The following is a 17,298-nucleotide window of genomic DNA, read 5'->3' on the forward strand; positions in this document are numbered from 1 at the left end:
CCATATAAGATTCTTCTGCCCTAGACAAATCGCTTCTCTTAGTTGAAATGCCAAATAGCGCGATCTCAGCTTCAGGTTCAATTACTTTATTAATACCCTGACTAATTGAGGAAAACATTTTGGGACCAAAAGTCAAACAATTTGGGACAAGTATTATAAGTATGGAGCCAATCTCCCCCCTCCAGGAACTGACATCTAAAACATCTATTCTCTACTCCCGAAAATCGTTTATTTCGTGCTTTTGGGAGTTAGATAGGCCAACCAACGCGATATAAAGGACATTCTCTTAAAGTTGGCAGCGCGAAGAGTCTTGTTACCTAACTGGGCGATCCGTTCCCATTCCTGTCTTGAAAAGGAACAGTTAGTTTCCTGAGATATTTTAACCAGGATTTCGTCAACTAGGGGAGAGTCTTTACCCTTCTTCAGGAACTTATACCAGTTACCTATTCCCGTTAATCTTATTTTATACAAAGCAGTAGCCATCGGTGGTGTGCCTGGCAATAAGTTATATTTATTTTTTTATAAAATTAATAATCTGAAGGAATACAAGAAATCCCGATTTTAACTTATTGTCAGATCTTGCCATTATTTCCCGGCAAGTATTGAGTTTCTGTGCTACAAAAAAGGAAGCTAAATTTCCAAAGCCTAGATCTTTCCACTTTTGGAGTTTGTTCGACTGAATTTGAAGTCCCATACTCTTGCACTCCTCTAATTTTAAGTAATGGAATCCACCACGCCCTCCCTGCTTGAATAAAAATTGCAATCTATAGGCAAAATCCCGAACAGTCTTATACCTGGTCTTTTTGGGTAATTTTGCTGTTTTTAAAAAGATTGGGACTTGAGATCCACCCTCCTGAATCATTTTTTCATAAAAAACATGTCAAATAAACCCTCTGCTTTCAATAAACGTGCTGTGAGATCCATTATCGATGCCATGTAATACATTCGTATATTTGGTAGAGCTAGGCCCCCTTGTATAGTTTCCAACTGAAGTATAGCCAATTTCTCCCTAGAAGCTTTTTTATTCCAGACAAAACCCCTGATCATGGAATCGATCTCTCTAAAATACTGGGAGTTAATCCTTAGCGGTACGTACGAAAAAAGTAAAATCAATAAAGGAAGAATCGACATTTTTACCAAGGCCACACGGCCAATCAAGGTCAATGGCAATGACGTCCATTTCTCTAACAATTCTTTTTTTTCTTCCTTTTTTTAAACATGTTATTGCGAAACAAGGCAGTTACAATATCAGGAATACCTTCAGTAATATGGCAAAGTTACAATCACGTTTCTATACTTAGTAGAATAGGTAACACGCATAGTGGCAGTAATACATCTCGATATACGTCAGTCACAATCCCCCCTCCCATCCCAGTTCAAACATCCTCCGTCTCGTCATCCGAACTATCAACGTCTCCCTCAGGCAATGGTTCACATATTTCCCCTCGAAAAACGTTCCAAGGAGTCCATATTTGATTCCACTTACGCGGACTCCCCCTGTTGGCATATACTGAACGTTCCGTTATCATTACCAGGTCAATATGTTTACACCAAGCTGATAATGTAGGTCTATCTGCCGCGCCCCACTTCTGTGCAATGTCTCTCTTAGCAATCATCATTCCTAGTGTTCCCCAAACTTGTCTGTTGCGAGTGAGGTCATTCGGGTCCCACACATTAAGGATACATGTTCGTGGTTCAGGTAAGAGGGACACTTTTAGCGTTTGTGAGATAGTGCGCATTACCTGCCGCCAAAATTCAGATCACTGGACAGTCCCATAAAGTATGAAATAGGGTACCCTCCTCCCCACATCCACGGAGACAGAAGGGGTGTTGCGTGCGCTGAAGCTTATACAAAGTGGTCCTGGTGTAATATATGCGATGTAGGATTTTAAGCTGCACTAGTCTAAACTTAGCTGAGATGCCCACTTCCTTAGGGGACGCCAGGGCCTCTAACCATTCCGTATCGTCTAATGAACCCACCTCCTCCACCCATTTTTCACGTAGTTTAAGTGTTGGATCCGGTAGATTATTAAGCAGCTTCCGGTATGTGAGTGAAGTTGCACTGTGTTGCATGTAGTCAGTTAAGAGCCGATCCTCCAGTGGGGAGGCCTCCGGGACCTCGGTACCCGCCGGTAGCACCGTTAGTAAAGCATGTCTAATCTGTACATATCTATATATTTCAGTCGATCCCAAGTCATATTGCTGTTGAAGTTGTGTAAAAGGAATTACTGTTCCCTTGTCCCAAAGGTCTCCCACCGTAGATATGCCGGTATTGTCCCACTGCGTGAAGCCCTTACTATTTCTCAATTGACCCAATGCCCTGGCGTCCCACAGCGGGGTGAGTTTGGTTATAGTTCCCTTCCATCCCAGTCTCGCTTGCGCCGTATACCAGAGTGTGACAGAGTGTTTCGTGGGTCCTATCAGTCTCGCGGCCAGTTTCCTATTGTAGAGCACTGCAAGCATGTTGTTCGAGCCTAGTTGTGCCCTATCAGCCCTATAAGCCGGATCATCTTGGGGTGCATGGATCCAGTGATTAAGGGTTTTCAATTGTGCCGCCCAATAATATAACTGTAAATTAGGCAACGCAATCCCCCCATCATACCAGCTTTTGTTTAATTCAATTTGCGCAATACGGGCCAGACGATTTCCCCACAGCAGGGTCGAGACCAGGGCCGCTACTTGTTTAAAAAATCTTAGCGGAACCGGGTAAGGAGTGTTATCGAGTGCATAAAGAAATCGTGGCAGTGCCATCATTTTGTATAGCGCTGCTCTGCCCAGCAGCGTTAGGGGCAAAGATGCCCAGTGGGTCACATCTCGTTTCAGTCGGTCTAATGGTGGTACCAAATTTTCTCAAAGAAGTCGACCGCGTCTCTAGTAACATATATACCTAGATATTTAAAAGAGTCCTCCACCAATACTAGTGGGAAGTCAACCGGAAGCAGAGGAGCAGGTCCCTTCAGAACATACAACATTGACTTAGTCCAATTAATGGTGTATCTTGACGCTTTCCCGTGAACCTTACAGAGTGTGAGAAGTTCAGGGATTCCGTTTTCCGGGTCCGTCAAATACACCAACATATCGTCGGCATAGAGCGAGAGGCGATCCTCCCATCCCTCCTTCCAACTGATACCCCTCAATAAGGGGGTCTCTCGGATTAAGGTTGCCAGAGGTTCCAGGACTAATGCAAACAGCAAGGGTGACCGGGGACAACCCTGGCGTGTCCCTCTGGCCAATGGCACCGCGTGTGATGAAAATGCCCGTTAGCTGTCATCTGCGCCACTGGGTTAGCATATAAAAGCCTTATCCAGGCCCTAAATTTGGAGCCAAATCCCATTCGGGACAGTACAGCGAAAAGATATTGCCATTCCACCATGTCAAATGCCATTTTGGCAGCCAATGATAGTATCACCGCCGGGTCTGATAATGATGAGTCTCGCGCCAACACCCCATGGACTCGCCTGAGATTGAGGGCAGTATTTCTGTTTGGCATAAAGCCTGACTGATCCGGATGGATCAACTGCGGGAGGTGGGTCATCAATCTGCTGGCTAACAATTTCGCTAGTATTTTAGCTTCTGCATTTAGCAGTGAGATCGGGCGATATGATGTGCATTCCCATGGGGGCTTGCCGGGCTTTGGAATTGCCACGATTGTCGCAGTACATTGATCCAATGGGAGTTCTGCAGTTGCCAGACTATCATTAAACATTGCTAACAAAGGTATACTGAGGGCATGAGACATTATCTTATACCATTCTATGGGGATGCCATTAGGGCCCATCGCCTTCCCAGATTGTATCGCCCCTATAGCCAGTTGTATTTCATCAGCTGTGAGGTCTGCCTCCAGCTCCATGCTAGCTTCCTGTGTCAGTGTCTGGGTATCTATGTGGCTTAGCGCTGTCAAAGCAGCTACCTCCGACACCTCCTGCTCCGGAGTATATACCCCCCGAAAGTATTCTGCGAGTGTGTGCACTATCTCCTGGGGGCGTGAATGAAGTGTTCCCTCCCTCGTGCGCAGGGATTGTATTCCCTTGGTGTGTCCCCCTTTCTTGTCCAGCCAGGCCAACATTTTCCCTGCTTTGTCCCCCACCTCGTATATTCTATGGGTCGTTGTTGTAATACTGTCTATCGTTTGTTTCCTCAGGTGTTCTCCATATTGTTGCTGACATATCTGTAGGGCGTGTGCTGTGTTTGGTGTAGGGTCTGCCATGTGCGTAATGTTCGTCGCGTGCAGGGCCAACTCCAATGTCGACAATTCCTGCTGCTGTGAGCGCTTATAACCAGTGATGGAGGCTATTGCCCGACCCCGGAGGGCTGTCTTATATGCCTCCCAGAGCACCGAGGGCGACTCTACGGAGGCTGTGTTTTCCTCAAAATATTGCCTAGTCGCCACCTTGAGTTCTTTCTTTATACTTGGGACCTTAAAATAGTTGGGATAAATAGGATACATTCTCTTGCGGGTTTTCTCCTGGCAGGCCAGCGTCAATAATACCGGGGAGTGATCTGATATGCCCCTAGGCTTAATGTCTATATTCTCTACGCACTGTAAGCGGTTCCCCAAGAGCAGGAAGTAGTCTATCGGCGACAGACTGTTATGTACCGCGGAGTGAAAAGTGTACTGACTAGTGGTGGGGTGTATATGTCTCCAGACATCTATCAGTTCCATTCCCTCGAGGAAGCTCTGGAACCGAGAGGGCCCGGACGGTTGCTTTCTAGTAGGGAATCTATCCCTTGACTCATCTACCGTTGAGTTAAATTCTCCCCCTATGACTAGATCTCCTTGTGGCAAGGCTAGAACAAAGTCTCCCAGTGCAGGCAATGCTATGGATTGAAGCGCAGGTGGAATGTAGACTGACACTATATTTAAAAGTCGGCCCTCCCATTGTCCCTGTATCGCAGCGAAGCACCCCTGGTCGTCAACCCTACACTGTAGTATCATAAATGGTGATGTTTTTTTTTACCAGAATGCCAGTTCCCCTTGAGCCTTGAACTCGGAGTGCACCGCCATTTTGTATCCTCTCCTAGCCAGCGCTTGGCATGCCTTCCCCTTGAGGTGTGTCTCTTGCAGTAGAATTATCGCAGGGTTAAAGCATTTTAGGGCCTGCATGACCAGTCCCCTCTTAATTTTCTCACCCAACCCCCTGACATTCCACGTTAGTATTCGCAGGGGGGATACTAGGGAGTCCCGTGAAGCCTCAACGTGCAGGTCCGCTTGTGGGTTGTGTGCCATCAGTGTGATGCTGAAAATGACCTACTCTCGATATAAATGCCCATCCTTCGTGCCCCTAGTTTATGTAGTCCTGCACTGCCTGCCTTAACAAACAAAAACTGAAAAACAAAACCTGTTTCCTCCCAACCAACCCCCCACCCTGCCTCCCTGCTCCACGGACAAGGAACCGCCCGCCACCCCAACTTAGCAGAGTGCTTCTCCCCAACCCAAACCATAGTACTTGCTTGTTGGGGTAAAGGGTCCGTAAAGGCAGCGGCCCCATACGCCCCTTCAGGCTCGCCCCAGTCCAGACTCCAGAGCCAGCTCGATGTCCAACTGTTAGTACTGTAATCTTTCCAGTAGGCCGGGCAATCAGAGGTCCTGCCTCTGTTCATGTTCGTCCATTACCAGTCTGGGTGAGCGGTTCAGATCCTCTCGCTCTGATTCCTGAGATCCTTCGTGAGCTTCCTCCTGATGGCGCCGTTGCTATCTGCAACTCAGACGTGTCCTCCACCAATGACTTCGTGACTATTTCTACTTCCTTGATCCTTTCAGTCATCTTGTGAAAGTCTGCCCGTAGCAGAGAAACGTCTCTCTAACAAATTTTGGATTTTATTTAGCGTTGTCGAATAATTCAAACTAAATAGTTGATCGAACCGATTGGAGACATAAATACCCAGGTATCTGACTGGTTCTTTTTTTAAGGCTTGTGTTATTAAATTCACAGGTAGAAAATTTCAATCCAAATTTAATACTAATACCTCGGTTTTGTTCTGGTTAATCTTATATCCACCAATCATTTTGAATCTACTAAATTCGTCCAGAGCTAGATCCAACTTTAATCTATCAGGATGTAGATATAGAACAATATCGTCGGCGAATAGTTTGATTTCAGCCATTCCTGGTATGGGTGGCTTAACATTTCCTTGTATTATTATTGCTAGGGGCTCGATAAAAAAAGTGAACAGGAGACATCAGACACTCTTGCTTGGTACCTCTATTAATGTTCACTGTCCCTATTGAGTTTGCGTTAACCACCACCCTTGCTTGTGCATTATGGTAAATATTTTTTAACATATTTTCTATCCCCTCAGAAAACCCAAACTTTAGCAAACCAGTAAATAAAGCCTCCCAATTCACTAGGTCGAAAGCCTTTTCGGCGTCGACCATTGAAATCAAAGTATGAATCTTATTATTAGATACATAGTCTAACGCCTGTATTAAATACCCGGTGTTTGAGGCCATTGATCTTCCCTGGACAAAGCCAGACTGGTCAGCATGTATTAATGCTTGGGCAATCGGGGAGAAGCGCTGGGCCCATATTTTCATCCGAATTTTAAAATCAGCATTAAGGAGGCTGATTGGCCTATACGAATTGACCTCTTTCTCATCCTTCCCTTTTTTGACAAAACTAACTATGATGGATTCCTTAAAGCTCGAGGGGACCTGTTCTCCCAATCTAATAGCATTGAATAGTTTAGCCAAGAAGGAAGTCAGTTCTTTAACAACAAATGTATAAAACTCAATTGGTAGGCCATCGGCTCCGCATGCTTTTGCCCCGGCAATTAATTTTACTGTATCCCGAATTTCTAAATCTGATATTTCACTTTTAAGTTTATTAGACAGATGGATAGAGACCACAGGGAGCTGAACTTCATAAAAATATTGGTGTATTTGATCCATCTCCACCTCATATGTCGTTGAGTATAACTGAGAGTTATGCTCCAAAAACACTCGAGCTATATTGTTCTTATCTCTGACTGTATTTTGTGTTTTTGGATCAATAATCTCCATAATTGTGGATTTCTCCTGTTTGGTTTTTGTCTGCCCTGCTAGCATCTTACCCACCATTTGGCTCTCCTCGTATATCTTTTGCTGGTAGGTTTTTGAGCTGTTGTTTTCCTCATTTAAAAAAAACTCTTTTAAAGCGGCTTTAGCCCTTTCCAGTTGTAAAACAGCAGCTGCTCCCTGAGGTAAAGTGCCTCTAAAAATTAAAGCATTTGACACGTCCAACTGAAGTTTATTAATCTTGTCGCACCTCTCTCTCGTCTGCACAGCAGCTCGTGCTATCATACAACCTCTAATGGCTACCTTGAAACCTCCCCAGACCGAAAAGATTTCAGCTGTGCCCTCATTCCGATTGAAGAACTCCTGTATCCATTCCCTAGGTGAAGCTACCCACATAGCGTCTTGGAGGAGCAGCCGATCCATCTGCCACCTGGATTGAACCTTCACTCCTCCTTCGATCTCAAACTCGACTGCAACTAAAGAATACTCAGAAAAGGGATTGATCCCTATAGAGGTGTCTAAAACCCTTAGGGACCGTGAGCTAAGGATAAAATCAATCTGTGAGGCTGTGTGAAATTGGTTGGAATAGTATGTAAATTCAGCCGTAGAGGGATTGCAGAACCGCCATTGGTCTACTAGTAAATGCTCCTGCTTTAGGGCTTCTGGAACTTTTCTAGTCTGGAGTTTCAACTATTTTTTGTTTTTATTTGAAGTATCTTTCTTCAAATCTTGAATAAAGTTAAAATCTCCACCAACCACGGTCTTACCCGGGATCCCTCTGAGCAATTCGGAAATCCTGAGTAATGGGATAGTATCGTCAACTATTGGACCATAATAATGTATGAGATTTAACGTCGTCCCATTCAACTTAGCCTCGACCCAGATCTATCGCCCATACGGGTCTCTCCTAATTTGCCCGAATTCCCAGGGAAGATTGCGGCTAAAATATATTGCCACCCCTCTTTTAGCTAGCCCAGCAGAAGCAAAAAATATGTGGGAGAAATACCTGGGAAGATACAATTTGGTAAAATTCATCTTCAAATGGGTTTCCTGAAAGAACAGGACCTGTGGGGATCGGGAAACTAACCACCTAATTACCGCTCCATATTTAGACTTATTTAATATCCCATTGACATTAACAGATAAAATACCACACCTATTAATCATTGTTTTTCCCCTTCTTTTCAAACCTAACCATAAACATTTACCGCCAATTCTCGATTTTCTTAACTAGTGCACCACTGCTACTGCTCATTTTACACCTAAACCTTTTCCCCACCCCTAACCCTTCTCCAGCACCTCAAACCCCCGACCCTCCACCCCCAAGTGTTGATCCCCTGCTTCCCCACACACTCCACCTCTTACCCTCCCCTGCTACTTTTAAGGGTGCCATGTAATTGCACCCAGGTTAACCCTGCCCCTGTGATATTTTGTATCCTATAATTAATCAAGCTAAATATAGCAGCCTTTACAAACTTACTTACAAACTTACTAAATTCATTATTTTTTTTGGGTTAGTTTTTTCATCTTTTCTTTCTCCAAATCCTAGCAAGTGACAAAAAACGCAAACCCCCCTCTTCACTCCTTTCAGCTGGAAACCGGATGTCAACCACCTTACTGAGGTCCTGACATATCCTTGAGGAGCACCTGTGTATCGTCTATGTTGGTTAACATGTGGAACTTTCCTTTAACAAGGACGCGTATGTTAGACTGTTGGGCAATAGATGCCTGCGCTCCTTGTGCCTTGAAAAGAAAAAGCAATTTAACAAATTCCTTCCGTCTCCGGGCAGCAGCTGCCGATGAGTCTGGAAAAAACCTACAGTTCGACGTTTCATTTACTGGAAACTGCTTTTGTTATATAGCCCTAGTAAGGATCGTTTCCTTAATCCGGTAATCTGAAAAATTGACTAGTATCGTACGTGGACCACTTGAACTTGGTAAAGGATGAAATGGGACCCTATGGGCCGTTGTAATAGTCAAATCTCGACTGAAATCTGGTAGAACCTTTTCTTTAATAAAAGACTCCACCCATTGCGGTACCTGAGCTCCCTCCACCCTCTCTGGTACACCCACAATGCGAAGATTTGATCGCCGCGAGTGGTTCTCCAACTCCTCAAGTTTATTTTCCAGTGTAAGTTTATCCTTGGTAACGTCACGCACTTTAGTGAGCAGTCCCGACATCTGATCCTCCAACTGAGAGATCCGCAACTCTGCTTCCTGTACTCTGCCCGGAAGGCACGTGACTGCCTCCTCTATTTTATTTAATCTGGAATGCAGAGAAGCGATTTCGTTCTATTGGGACTGCTTCATAGCTCTAATCTCTTCAAGGATAAGGTTGAGCAACGTTTTAATTTCCAATTGTTTAGTAGCCCCAGACTCTACTGCTGGACCCTCAGTTAGAGCATTCAAAAATTCCATATCATGCTCAGGAAGAGGTACTTGCTGGCTTTGTATGTCCTGTGTTTGCGCAGGAAGGGTCAGATTGTTCTTGTTTGATATCTGCTCTTGATTCACCTGGATAGGCAAAACCGGAGGCAGAACTGAAACTTGCAACACCAAATTACTGCAAGATGGAGAGGTCGGAGAGGTCGGAGAGGCCGGATTTAGCAGGTTTGATTCGAATTCTTGCGGCAGCGTAGTAAAAGTTGAGCTTGGGCTTAAAGGTGAAGGTAGCGAACTTTGATTGTGTAAAGTACCTGGCACCACCATGGAAAATTCAGGAGATGTTGAAGCTGACTGACCTAAATCCAACGGAAACTGGTCGGGAGAGGTGAGATCAGGGGCAATGTTCTGAGATGGAGATAGATTGGGCTGCAGGGGGGTAGGCTGTAACACTTTTTTCGCAAACAAGGGGAACCCCTTTCTACCTCCTGCCTCCTTTTTGCCCTTTGAAGATGCTTCTATCTGCTTTGCAACGTCTCCTGATTCACTAGCAGATGTTGTGGGGGCGGGGGGCATTTTAGCTTCCATACGCATCCTGGGAGACTCTGTTGTTGCTTCCAGCGTTAGCTCCCCCTCTTCTGAGCTCTCAAAGCTGGCATTCTACAGATGAGGCTCCCCCATTTTACCACCTCCTGCTGCCAGATTTTTATTCTGTGCCTTAGCCAACCGTGTTTCTATTTTTAGGCCGATGGCCGTATCCCCACTTGATACCAACCAACCCAATTTATCGCGCCTCCCCATGTTAACCCAATCAATCTGACTTTAATCGTCAAGAAGAGCCAGCGGGCATGCAGCGACAATACCACTCCAATGCCCAAGAGCAAAAACTTTTTTTTTCCTTCAACTTTGCTTCATCTAACAGCGCCAATTGTTCGTTCGTTATTACTGGTATATTCGCTGCACGTTAAATTACTGCACTTTACTGCACTTTATGCCCCTTTTATATCTCTTTAGAGGCATACCATGCGACCTTATTTTTCCTGCCCCTCCTCACCTGTTGGCCTCTCTCCCGTTCTCTCCCGTTCTCCCGCTTCAGGGCCTCCAGTCCAGCAAAGCTCCGACTTCCTCCTCTGCCGCAGGTCCCCTGGTAGCCTCTTACTGGCTCTATCCAGACATCTTTTAAAGCTCCGCCCGACTTTTGTGTTATACCGCCGTATCAAAAAAACATTCTCCATTGTGTTTTTCTTTCTGACCTCTCCGCCGCCGCCACACTTGTATCAAAATGCTGTTTCTTCTGTAACCAGCCGGGTCACACCAGAAGCATTCTTCGAAAAAAGGGCAGCCGCCTCTTTTCTCTACTTCCTGCCGTGGCTTATATGTTTCAAAAATACGGCATTTGCGGTCATCGCTGGAGCGGTCCCGGCGTACACGCTAGTCAGGTAAACGCTGAGACATCACGGGGGCGTGGTCACCTACGACTATCCAGAGGTGTAGTTCTCCGGCATAGCCTGCTGCCCCGCAACCTCATTATCTTGTTTCTCACCACACTGTGATGCTGTCTATTGTTTATTTTTACCTATGTATTTTCTTAAGTTCTCATTGTATAGGTTTCTGCATGATTGTCTGTTCTCACTTGTTGGCTTTGTATCCTGTTAATATGTAGAATGGTCAAACATCTTTTAGGGATAGTTTCCCTCTTTATAAATACAGCCATTTAAATAAAATAAAATAATTGGTACCTTTTGCTTCCAGACCCAATGATTTATCTACTATACCTTGTTTTCCATAAACACTTCCAAGGGTTGTTTCATACAATGGGCAAGGAATACTGTGGTAAACAAATACCTTTTGTAAAATTATCAAAAATGTGTTTTTCAGGGCTATTTTCAGATCTGGATGGCCACAGGGACCTTGGAGTCATTAGTTACGGAGTCTCAATGACCACCTTGGAGGATGTCTTCCTGAAGTTGGAAGTCGAGGCAGAAATTGATCAAGCAGGTAATACATACTCCTATTTTCTTCATTGAGAAGACAACAGTAATCTCTAATTGTGGCAATGAAAGATGTCCTTCTTTTTGTGTAAGTTTGCAAAACTGGTACAACCCTCATGACCAAGTTGCAGTCAATTGGAATATGGAATTCCAACTAGTTTGCCGAAATGAACAGTGGTTGCAGTCTACATCATATGTTCTTTCTGTTCTTCTGTTCCATGACGCAGTTAATGAAAAGCAATTATGTTCTAGAGTTTGTATTATACAGGTATGTAGAAATAATTATTGTCTGCAAACCAAAAAGGATACACTAGAACTATAGTTTTATTGCAACTCAGTTTTTTTGTTTTCATCTCATTTTTCTTTCTTATTACACCGGATCCCAACTTTTTGTACTTTTCCCACTCTCAGACCTATGTTCTCCCTTTTCCACCTTTACATTTGACCACCATTTCCCCTTCCACTCCTTCTGCTGTCTCTTGCTTTTCTTCCAACATCCAATGAGAAGAAAGAGGACAATCAGACAGTGCATATATCAATGGCTGCTAGACAGGTAGCATCATCAGGACACACCCGTGAATAACTCTGAGCCATCTACACACACTGACCTCCACCTGCTCTCCTCACAAATTTCCTACATATACCTCGAGCATGTATCCGACACATCATTTCATAAACTTTGATGCCCACATTCACACCAAAAATGACCTATCAATCACCACAAGGGAAGGATGATGCAAACTGATAACAAGGTAGTAACCATTCTAAGACACAACACTTTATACCCCAGATAAGGGCGCTCGATCTGCAGTGCAGGCACGGTTCCCATGCTTATACTATTTATCACAAAGGAGACCAAGAACACACTAAAAGCTGAAGCTCCCCATGACTCTCAATGCACAGAAGCCTTGCCAAAAGTTCCTAACAAGAAAATAAAAAACCTTCTCAATCTCATTGACCCAGAACACATTCTGACTTCTTCTTATTCACCACACAGTACCAGAAATTGCCTGCCAATCCAGCAAATGGCCCTGTTTCATAAACAGGTGTGACAAATAGTAACACTTCACTCTGGACCCACTCTTAACAATGCCTGGGCACTAGCCAGCATCGCCCACCAGGCCTCCCTTCAGCACATACCATTGTGCTTGTCGATAACTAAAAACTTGTTACCAGACCACCTTAATAATACTCAACATGCAACAGCCAAATATAATTATCACTCAGAATTTACCTCTTAGGGTGGAACTTGGGACTTCTGTATGATTCCTGCTAATGCCTCTTCTACCCCAAGTTGTACACAAAAACATTTGTATTGACCGGGCTTAAGTCATTCTAGTGGCCCAGATTGGGTAAGGAGAGTGTGGTATCTTTGGCATGAGCATGTATCCAGGCTGTTCAGTCTGCCGTTCAGGTAGGATCTGTTGCAGCAACGGGTCAGGGTCCTACACCCGGGCCTTAACAATCTGCACTTTTAATGCTTGGTGATCGAGCAGTAACAGCTGAACACCTTCGAACTTCCTCTGGAGGTGGTTGATGATATCTTGACAGCATCCCTCAACTTATATAGTATACGTACAAGTATGTGATTGGGACATATTTGTGGCTTGGTGTAGCTCAAGGTAAATTGACTCCCTCCAGGCAAAGTTAACTGACATTTTGTTGTCTGTTTTGTATCTCGCCCAGCAAGGCTTTGTCTGTGCACAGTTAAAGAGTATCTTTCCACTTGTTTGCAGTTGCCAATCAGCCCTCAATATTTAAGTCACCTGTTGTGATGCCTTTTTTGAAAGGACTGAAATATTTGCTTGCTCCCTCTCTCATTGTCATGTCACAAGGAGACCTTAACTGGATTCTCACATATTTGATGTGTACTCCTTTTGAACCTCCTCACGGCTGTTTCTTGTGACTCCTCACCTCCTAAACGGTGTTCCTTGTTGCTTTAACATCGGCACAACGTATTAAGTGAAATTTAAGCTCTCTGTATCAACCCACCATATGCCCCCTTCTTCTAAGATAACCTGGATCTGTGGACACAAGCTTCTTTCTCATCAAAAGTTGTGATGTCATTCCACTTCAGTCAAAATATCACCTTCCTGACATTCTTTTCTGGGCCTCACCCCTCTAAGGAGGAGGAGAGACTCCATTGATTGGACCCCAAAAGAGCACTGAGCTTTTACAGTGATTGTACCAACTCTTTTTGGGGTTCACTCGAGCAATCAAAGGAATGGTCATGCAGAAGAGGACCTTCTCCTCTTGGCTCATGCTCAGCATTAAGACATGCTGTGTGTTGGCCAGAAAGCAGCCTCTAGAAGGGGTGAGTGCATATTCATAGCTTCTACTACTGCCTTGGTCATCTGCCATGAAGCTATGTCGACATCCCTCCATATGTTCATGAAGCACTACTGTCTGGATAGCCAGGTTCAGCGAGAGGGGCATGTTGCTTTCTTAGTCCTACAGGACTGTTTGGTTTGAGTACATTCACAGATCTATTACACTGCCACAGCATCACAAAAAGTGACGTAATGGTGGCGTAAAAGTGTGGCCAGTCTTCATAAGTAAGGCCCAGAATATTTTGGGGCTTATTTATGAGAGGCTTGCATCGCCAGAGCATCACTTTTTTTGAGCCTCCAGTGGCGCTAGCCTCTCAACCATAACTATGAGGCAGTGCAAAGTCACCCTGCACGGCTTTGCATGGCCTCATAGATATGGAGTAAGACATAGCAGCACAAGTCACTGCTTTGAAATACTCTGCGTCAAGGTGTTCCATGGGCTTTCTGTTGGGTTCCTACGCAACACCCATAGATTTTGATCCTGCCCCATATTTACAAAATCACGTAAACCTGGGGAGCTTCATAAACAGACGCCTCCCCAGTGGAGGTGTAAGGAGGAGAGATGTTTTCATTTTTCCTAGTTTTTTTCTTTTTCCATGTGTGCTGCATTCTGCAGCTCACATAGAAAGATAAAACGCCTCCCTGGATTGTTTTTGTGTAGGAAGGTGCATCTTCCTGTACAAAAACAATCCTGCCTGTGTTGGTGCTAGGCAGCAATTTGTGCACCAACGCAAGGGAAAAGGACAGGAATGCACCATATTTCATAAATACGTCAATTAATCCTAAATTAGGCCCTTTGTTTTTAGCTACATCTTTGACTACACCCCCATGCTCACTGACCTTTGGTTTGCTAAACACTGTTTAATATTATTTCCCCACGGTAAAAATGATTTGCTGTAGTTGTCGATAGTTGTTGATGAAGAGTACAAGGTTCTAAAAAAATTTCTCAGAAGGGGGTCCTTATGCCTAAAAAGTTTGACAAGGGGGTCTTGGCATCAAAAATTTTGAAGACCTCTGGAATAGATATTGCTTTGGGATATATTCAAAAGATGAGAAATCTGCGGTTAGAAGTCTATCCGAAGAAAAAGTTGCTTACCTTCAGTAATGCTGTTTCTGGTAGAGACTCTATCTAACAGCAGATTCCTCGCATACTGTTCTATCTTTTCTATTCTTTTTTTGGACTCTATCCATTAATAAGATCTCAAGCTAGAAATATGCACACTGGTCGAATCCAATTTGCTGTTGGGACTCTGCGCCTGGGGGTGGAACTGCCTCAAAAGCAACTGACATAAGCGCACGTCTGCCTAAAGTGCACTTATGCCTTTTTATGCAGCAGCACTTAGATAAATGCATTGTTAAATGGATGGCGGTTAGCTGTTATTGTCCTTACGTATTCCGGAAACCTGAAAATAATGATTGATAAATGTACTGAGCTGCAGTCCCATTCATTATATTTGTGTTCTTGTTTCGGACAGATTACAGTGTTTTTAATCAGCAGCAGACAGAGGAAGATATGGACAGGAAGTCACTTGGGGAAATGGAGCAAAGTCTTCTTTTGCTGTCTGAGAGCAAGGCCAATACTGTGAGCAGCCCAGCACTCTGGAGACAACAGGCAGCATCTGTAGCCCGTTTTCACTTTCTCAATTTAAAGCGGGAAAGTAAATCTGTTAGAGTTGTGTAAGTACCTGCGTGTTTTTTCACTCATTCGAAGCATTTTATGAAACTGAATGCGCCAGAGGATATGTAGAGTCCTACGGACATGATGCTGTAAAGGTTGTAGCACGGACAGGCATTTATGACAAGCGTTGATGTGACTTTGCTGGTGTATTTGGTGTTATAGCATTATGTACAGTGTACCAAATACATTTTAAAGGTGTTATTCAATTTGCTGCTTTGTCAAAAAGAGGAGGTCCAGGAGGATAACAATAGATAACTTTTGATTTATTTATTTCTGTAGTACACATCACAAACTGATTTGTTGCCTGATGCTTTCAAGTAATTGATATTGCCAGGACTTGTTAGATTAGATTAGGCAGTTTGAATGCCGAGCTGTGGGGACAGTCTTGTTATGCGCTGTGATTGAGCTTGGAATGGTTAAAACAATCCAACCGTGTTGTTTTGTCTTATGGGTCCTTTAAGAGCCCCCACCCCCCAATATTGTGCATTTGTTAGTTTGCTTGTTGATACCTCAGGCCATGTAATCAATACTAATTTGCAATAGTTGATGAATTTATGTTCATTCTCCAGTATTATAGCTTTTTTAAATTCACATGCCTGAATCTCCCCCTTCGTCATGGTGGGAGTTCTTCTATGACGGGGGAAGATTCAAGCATGCAAATCTATAAAAGATGGTAACACTGTAGAACCACAGTGTATAGGTAAGTAACTTATTTTTCATCATGCGACAATCTGTGTTACATTTTTTGTACATTCGGATAGTATTGTTCTAGCTCACATATATTTTTATATATTTAAATGGTTGAGCCATAGGAAAAAGCCTAGTGGTTTTAGGCGTTAATATGAATATGTACATGAATAATAACACAATTTCATGCGCCACAAGCTTTACTTTTCTCAAAGTAAATGATTTGGACAGTATAAAATAGTCGTTCAAAGCCCCTTCAAAGAGAGAGAGCAGGACTTTGATTCATTCCAAGAGAGCAGACAACATACCAGTTATTCGTGGAACTGCACCAAGGCCGTTGTTTCATAAAGATCCTTCCACGGAAAAAATACATACCTTGTCTCAGAGACGGGTAGCGGACCGGAAAATAGATGAAGTTCAGGTGCTGATCTGTGATGACAGTATCTTAATACCTGATTTGCATAAAACAGCAAACATTTGATTCTAAGATTAGGCATGCAGAGATCCATCGAATTTTCAGTTTTCATAATTTGTTTGCATCCATTGTCATTGTTCTGGTATCTGCAAAACTACTCTTGCATTTAATCCGCTCTAAAATTGTCTTAAAGCTGTAAAAATAACATTATGGCTTTCTTGTTTGCGTGTTTTATATATAATAAAACAAAATGCTCGACAGTCTCTGGCAGGCTCGTTTATGTGCCTGACCTGAATTTTTCCAGATAGGTTGAGGCAGATGTGTGGGCCACACGTGTCTGTTTTCCCCATCAAGTTTGTAAAAGGGTATATATCTGAGCTTGCCTCAGGGCCATGGGATATCTGTTGGGGGTAATGATTATGGGAAGTCTTAGATAATGTAACGCGATGAAGCTAAATAGAGTTCTGTAAGGAATCCCGGTATCAAGATGCATAAAAATTTTTAGCAATGTAAGAGGTACAAACTAAGTGAGGAAAGGCAAAATTGTAGTAAGGCAACTGGCACAAAAAGCAAATCTTGTGACTAAACGTATATGCTATAAATGGCAGTGTTCTCCATGTGGTTGACCAGGATCTAGTGCCCTTCTTTCGATAAATATGTTTGATCAAGAATTCCTGTCTAGGTTTTCGAACCTCCAAAATATATCAAAGTCTATTAGTTTTTGAGCTAAACAAACATGTAGAGATGTAAAAGGGTCCACTCCTTTTTTTTATTCTAGCCTAGTAGTTCTGAAAGAGAAGAGATGAGGGTGTATCAGGCTG

The 17,298-nt window shown here is 43.6% G+C and overlaps 1 protein-coding gene across 2 annotated transcripts in view; it reads left to right on the top strand.

Annotated features, from left to right (window-relative positions):
- ABCA5 (ATP binding cassette subfamily A member 5) overlaps positions 1–17,298 on the top strand; it is a 1,464,780-nt gene that overhangs the window by 651,709 nt on the left and 795,773 nt on the right. For both annotated transcript variants that reach the window (XM_078654285.1, XM_078654286.1), the window contains exons 18-19: positions 11,255–11,374; positions 15,173–15,374. In XM_078654285.1, the coding sequence (XP_078510411.1) occupies positions 11,255–11,374; positions 15,173–15,374 (322 nt within the window). The remainder of the gene's footprint in view (positions 1–11,254; positions 11,375–15,172; positions 15,375–17,298) is intronic.

Source organism: Lissotriton helveticus, chromosome 7 (genome assembly GCF_964261635.1).
Source record: "Lissotriton helveticus chromosome 7, aLisHel1.1, whole genome shotgun sequence".
NCBI lineage: Eukaryota > Metazoa > Chordata > Amphibia > Caudata > Salamandridae > Lissotriton > Lissotriton helveticus.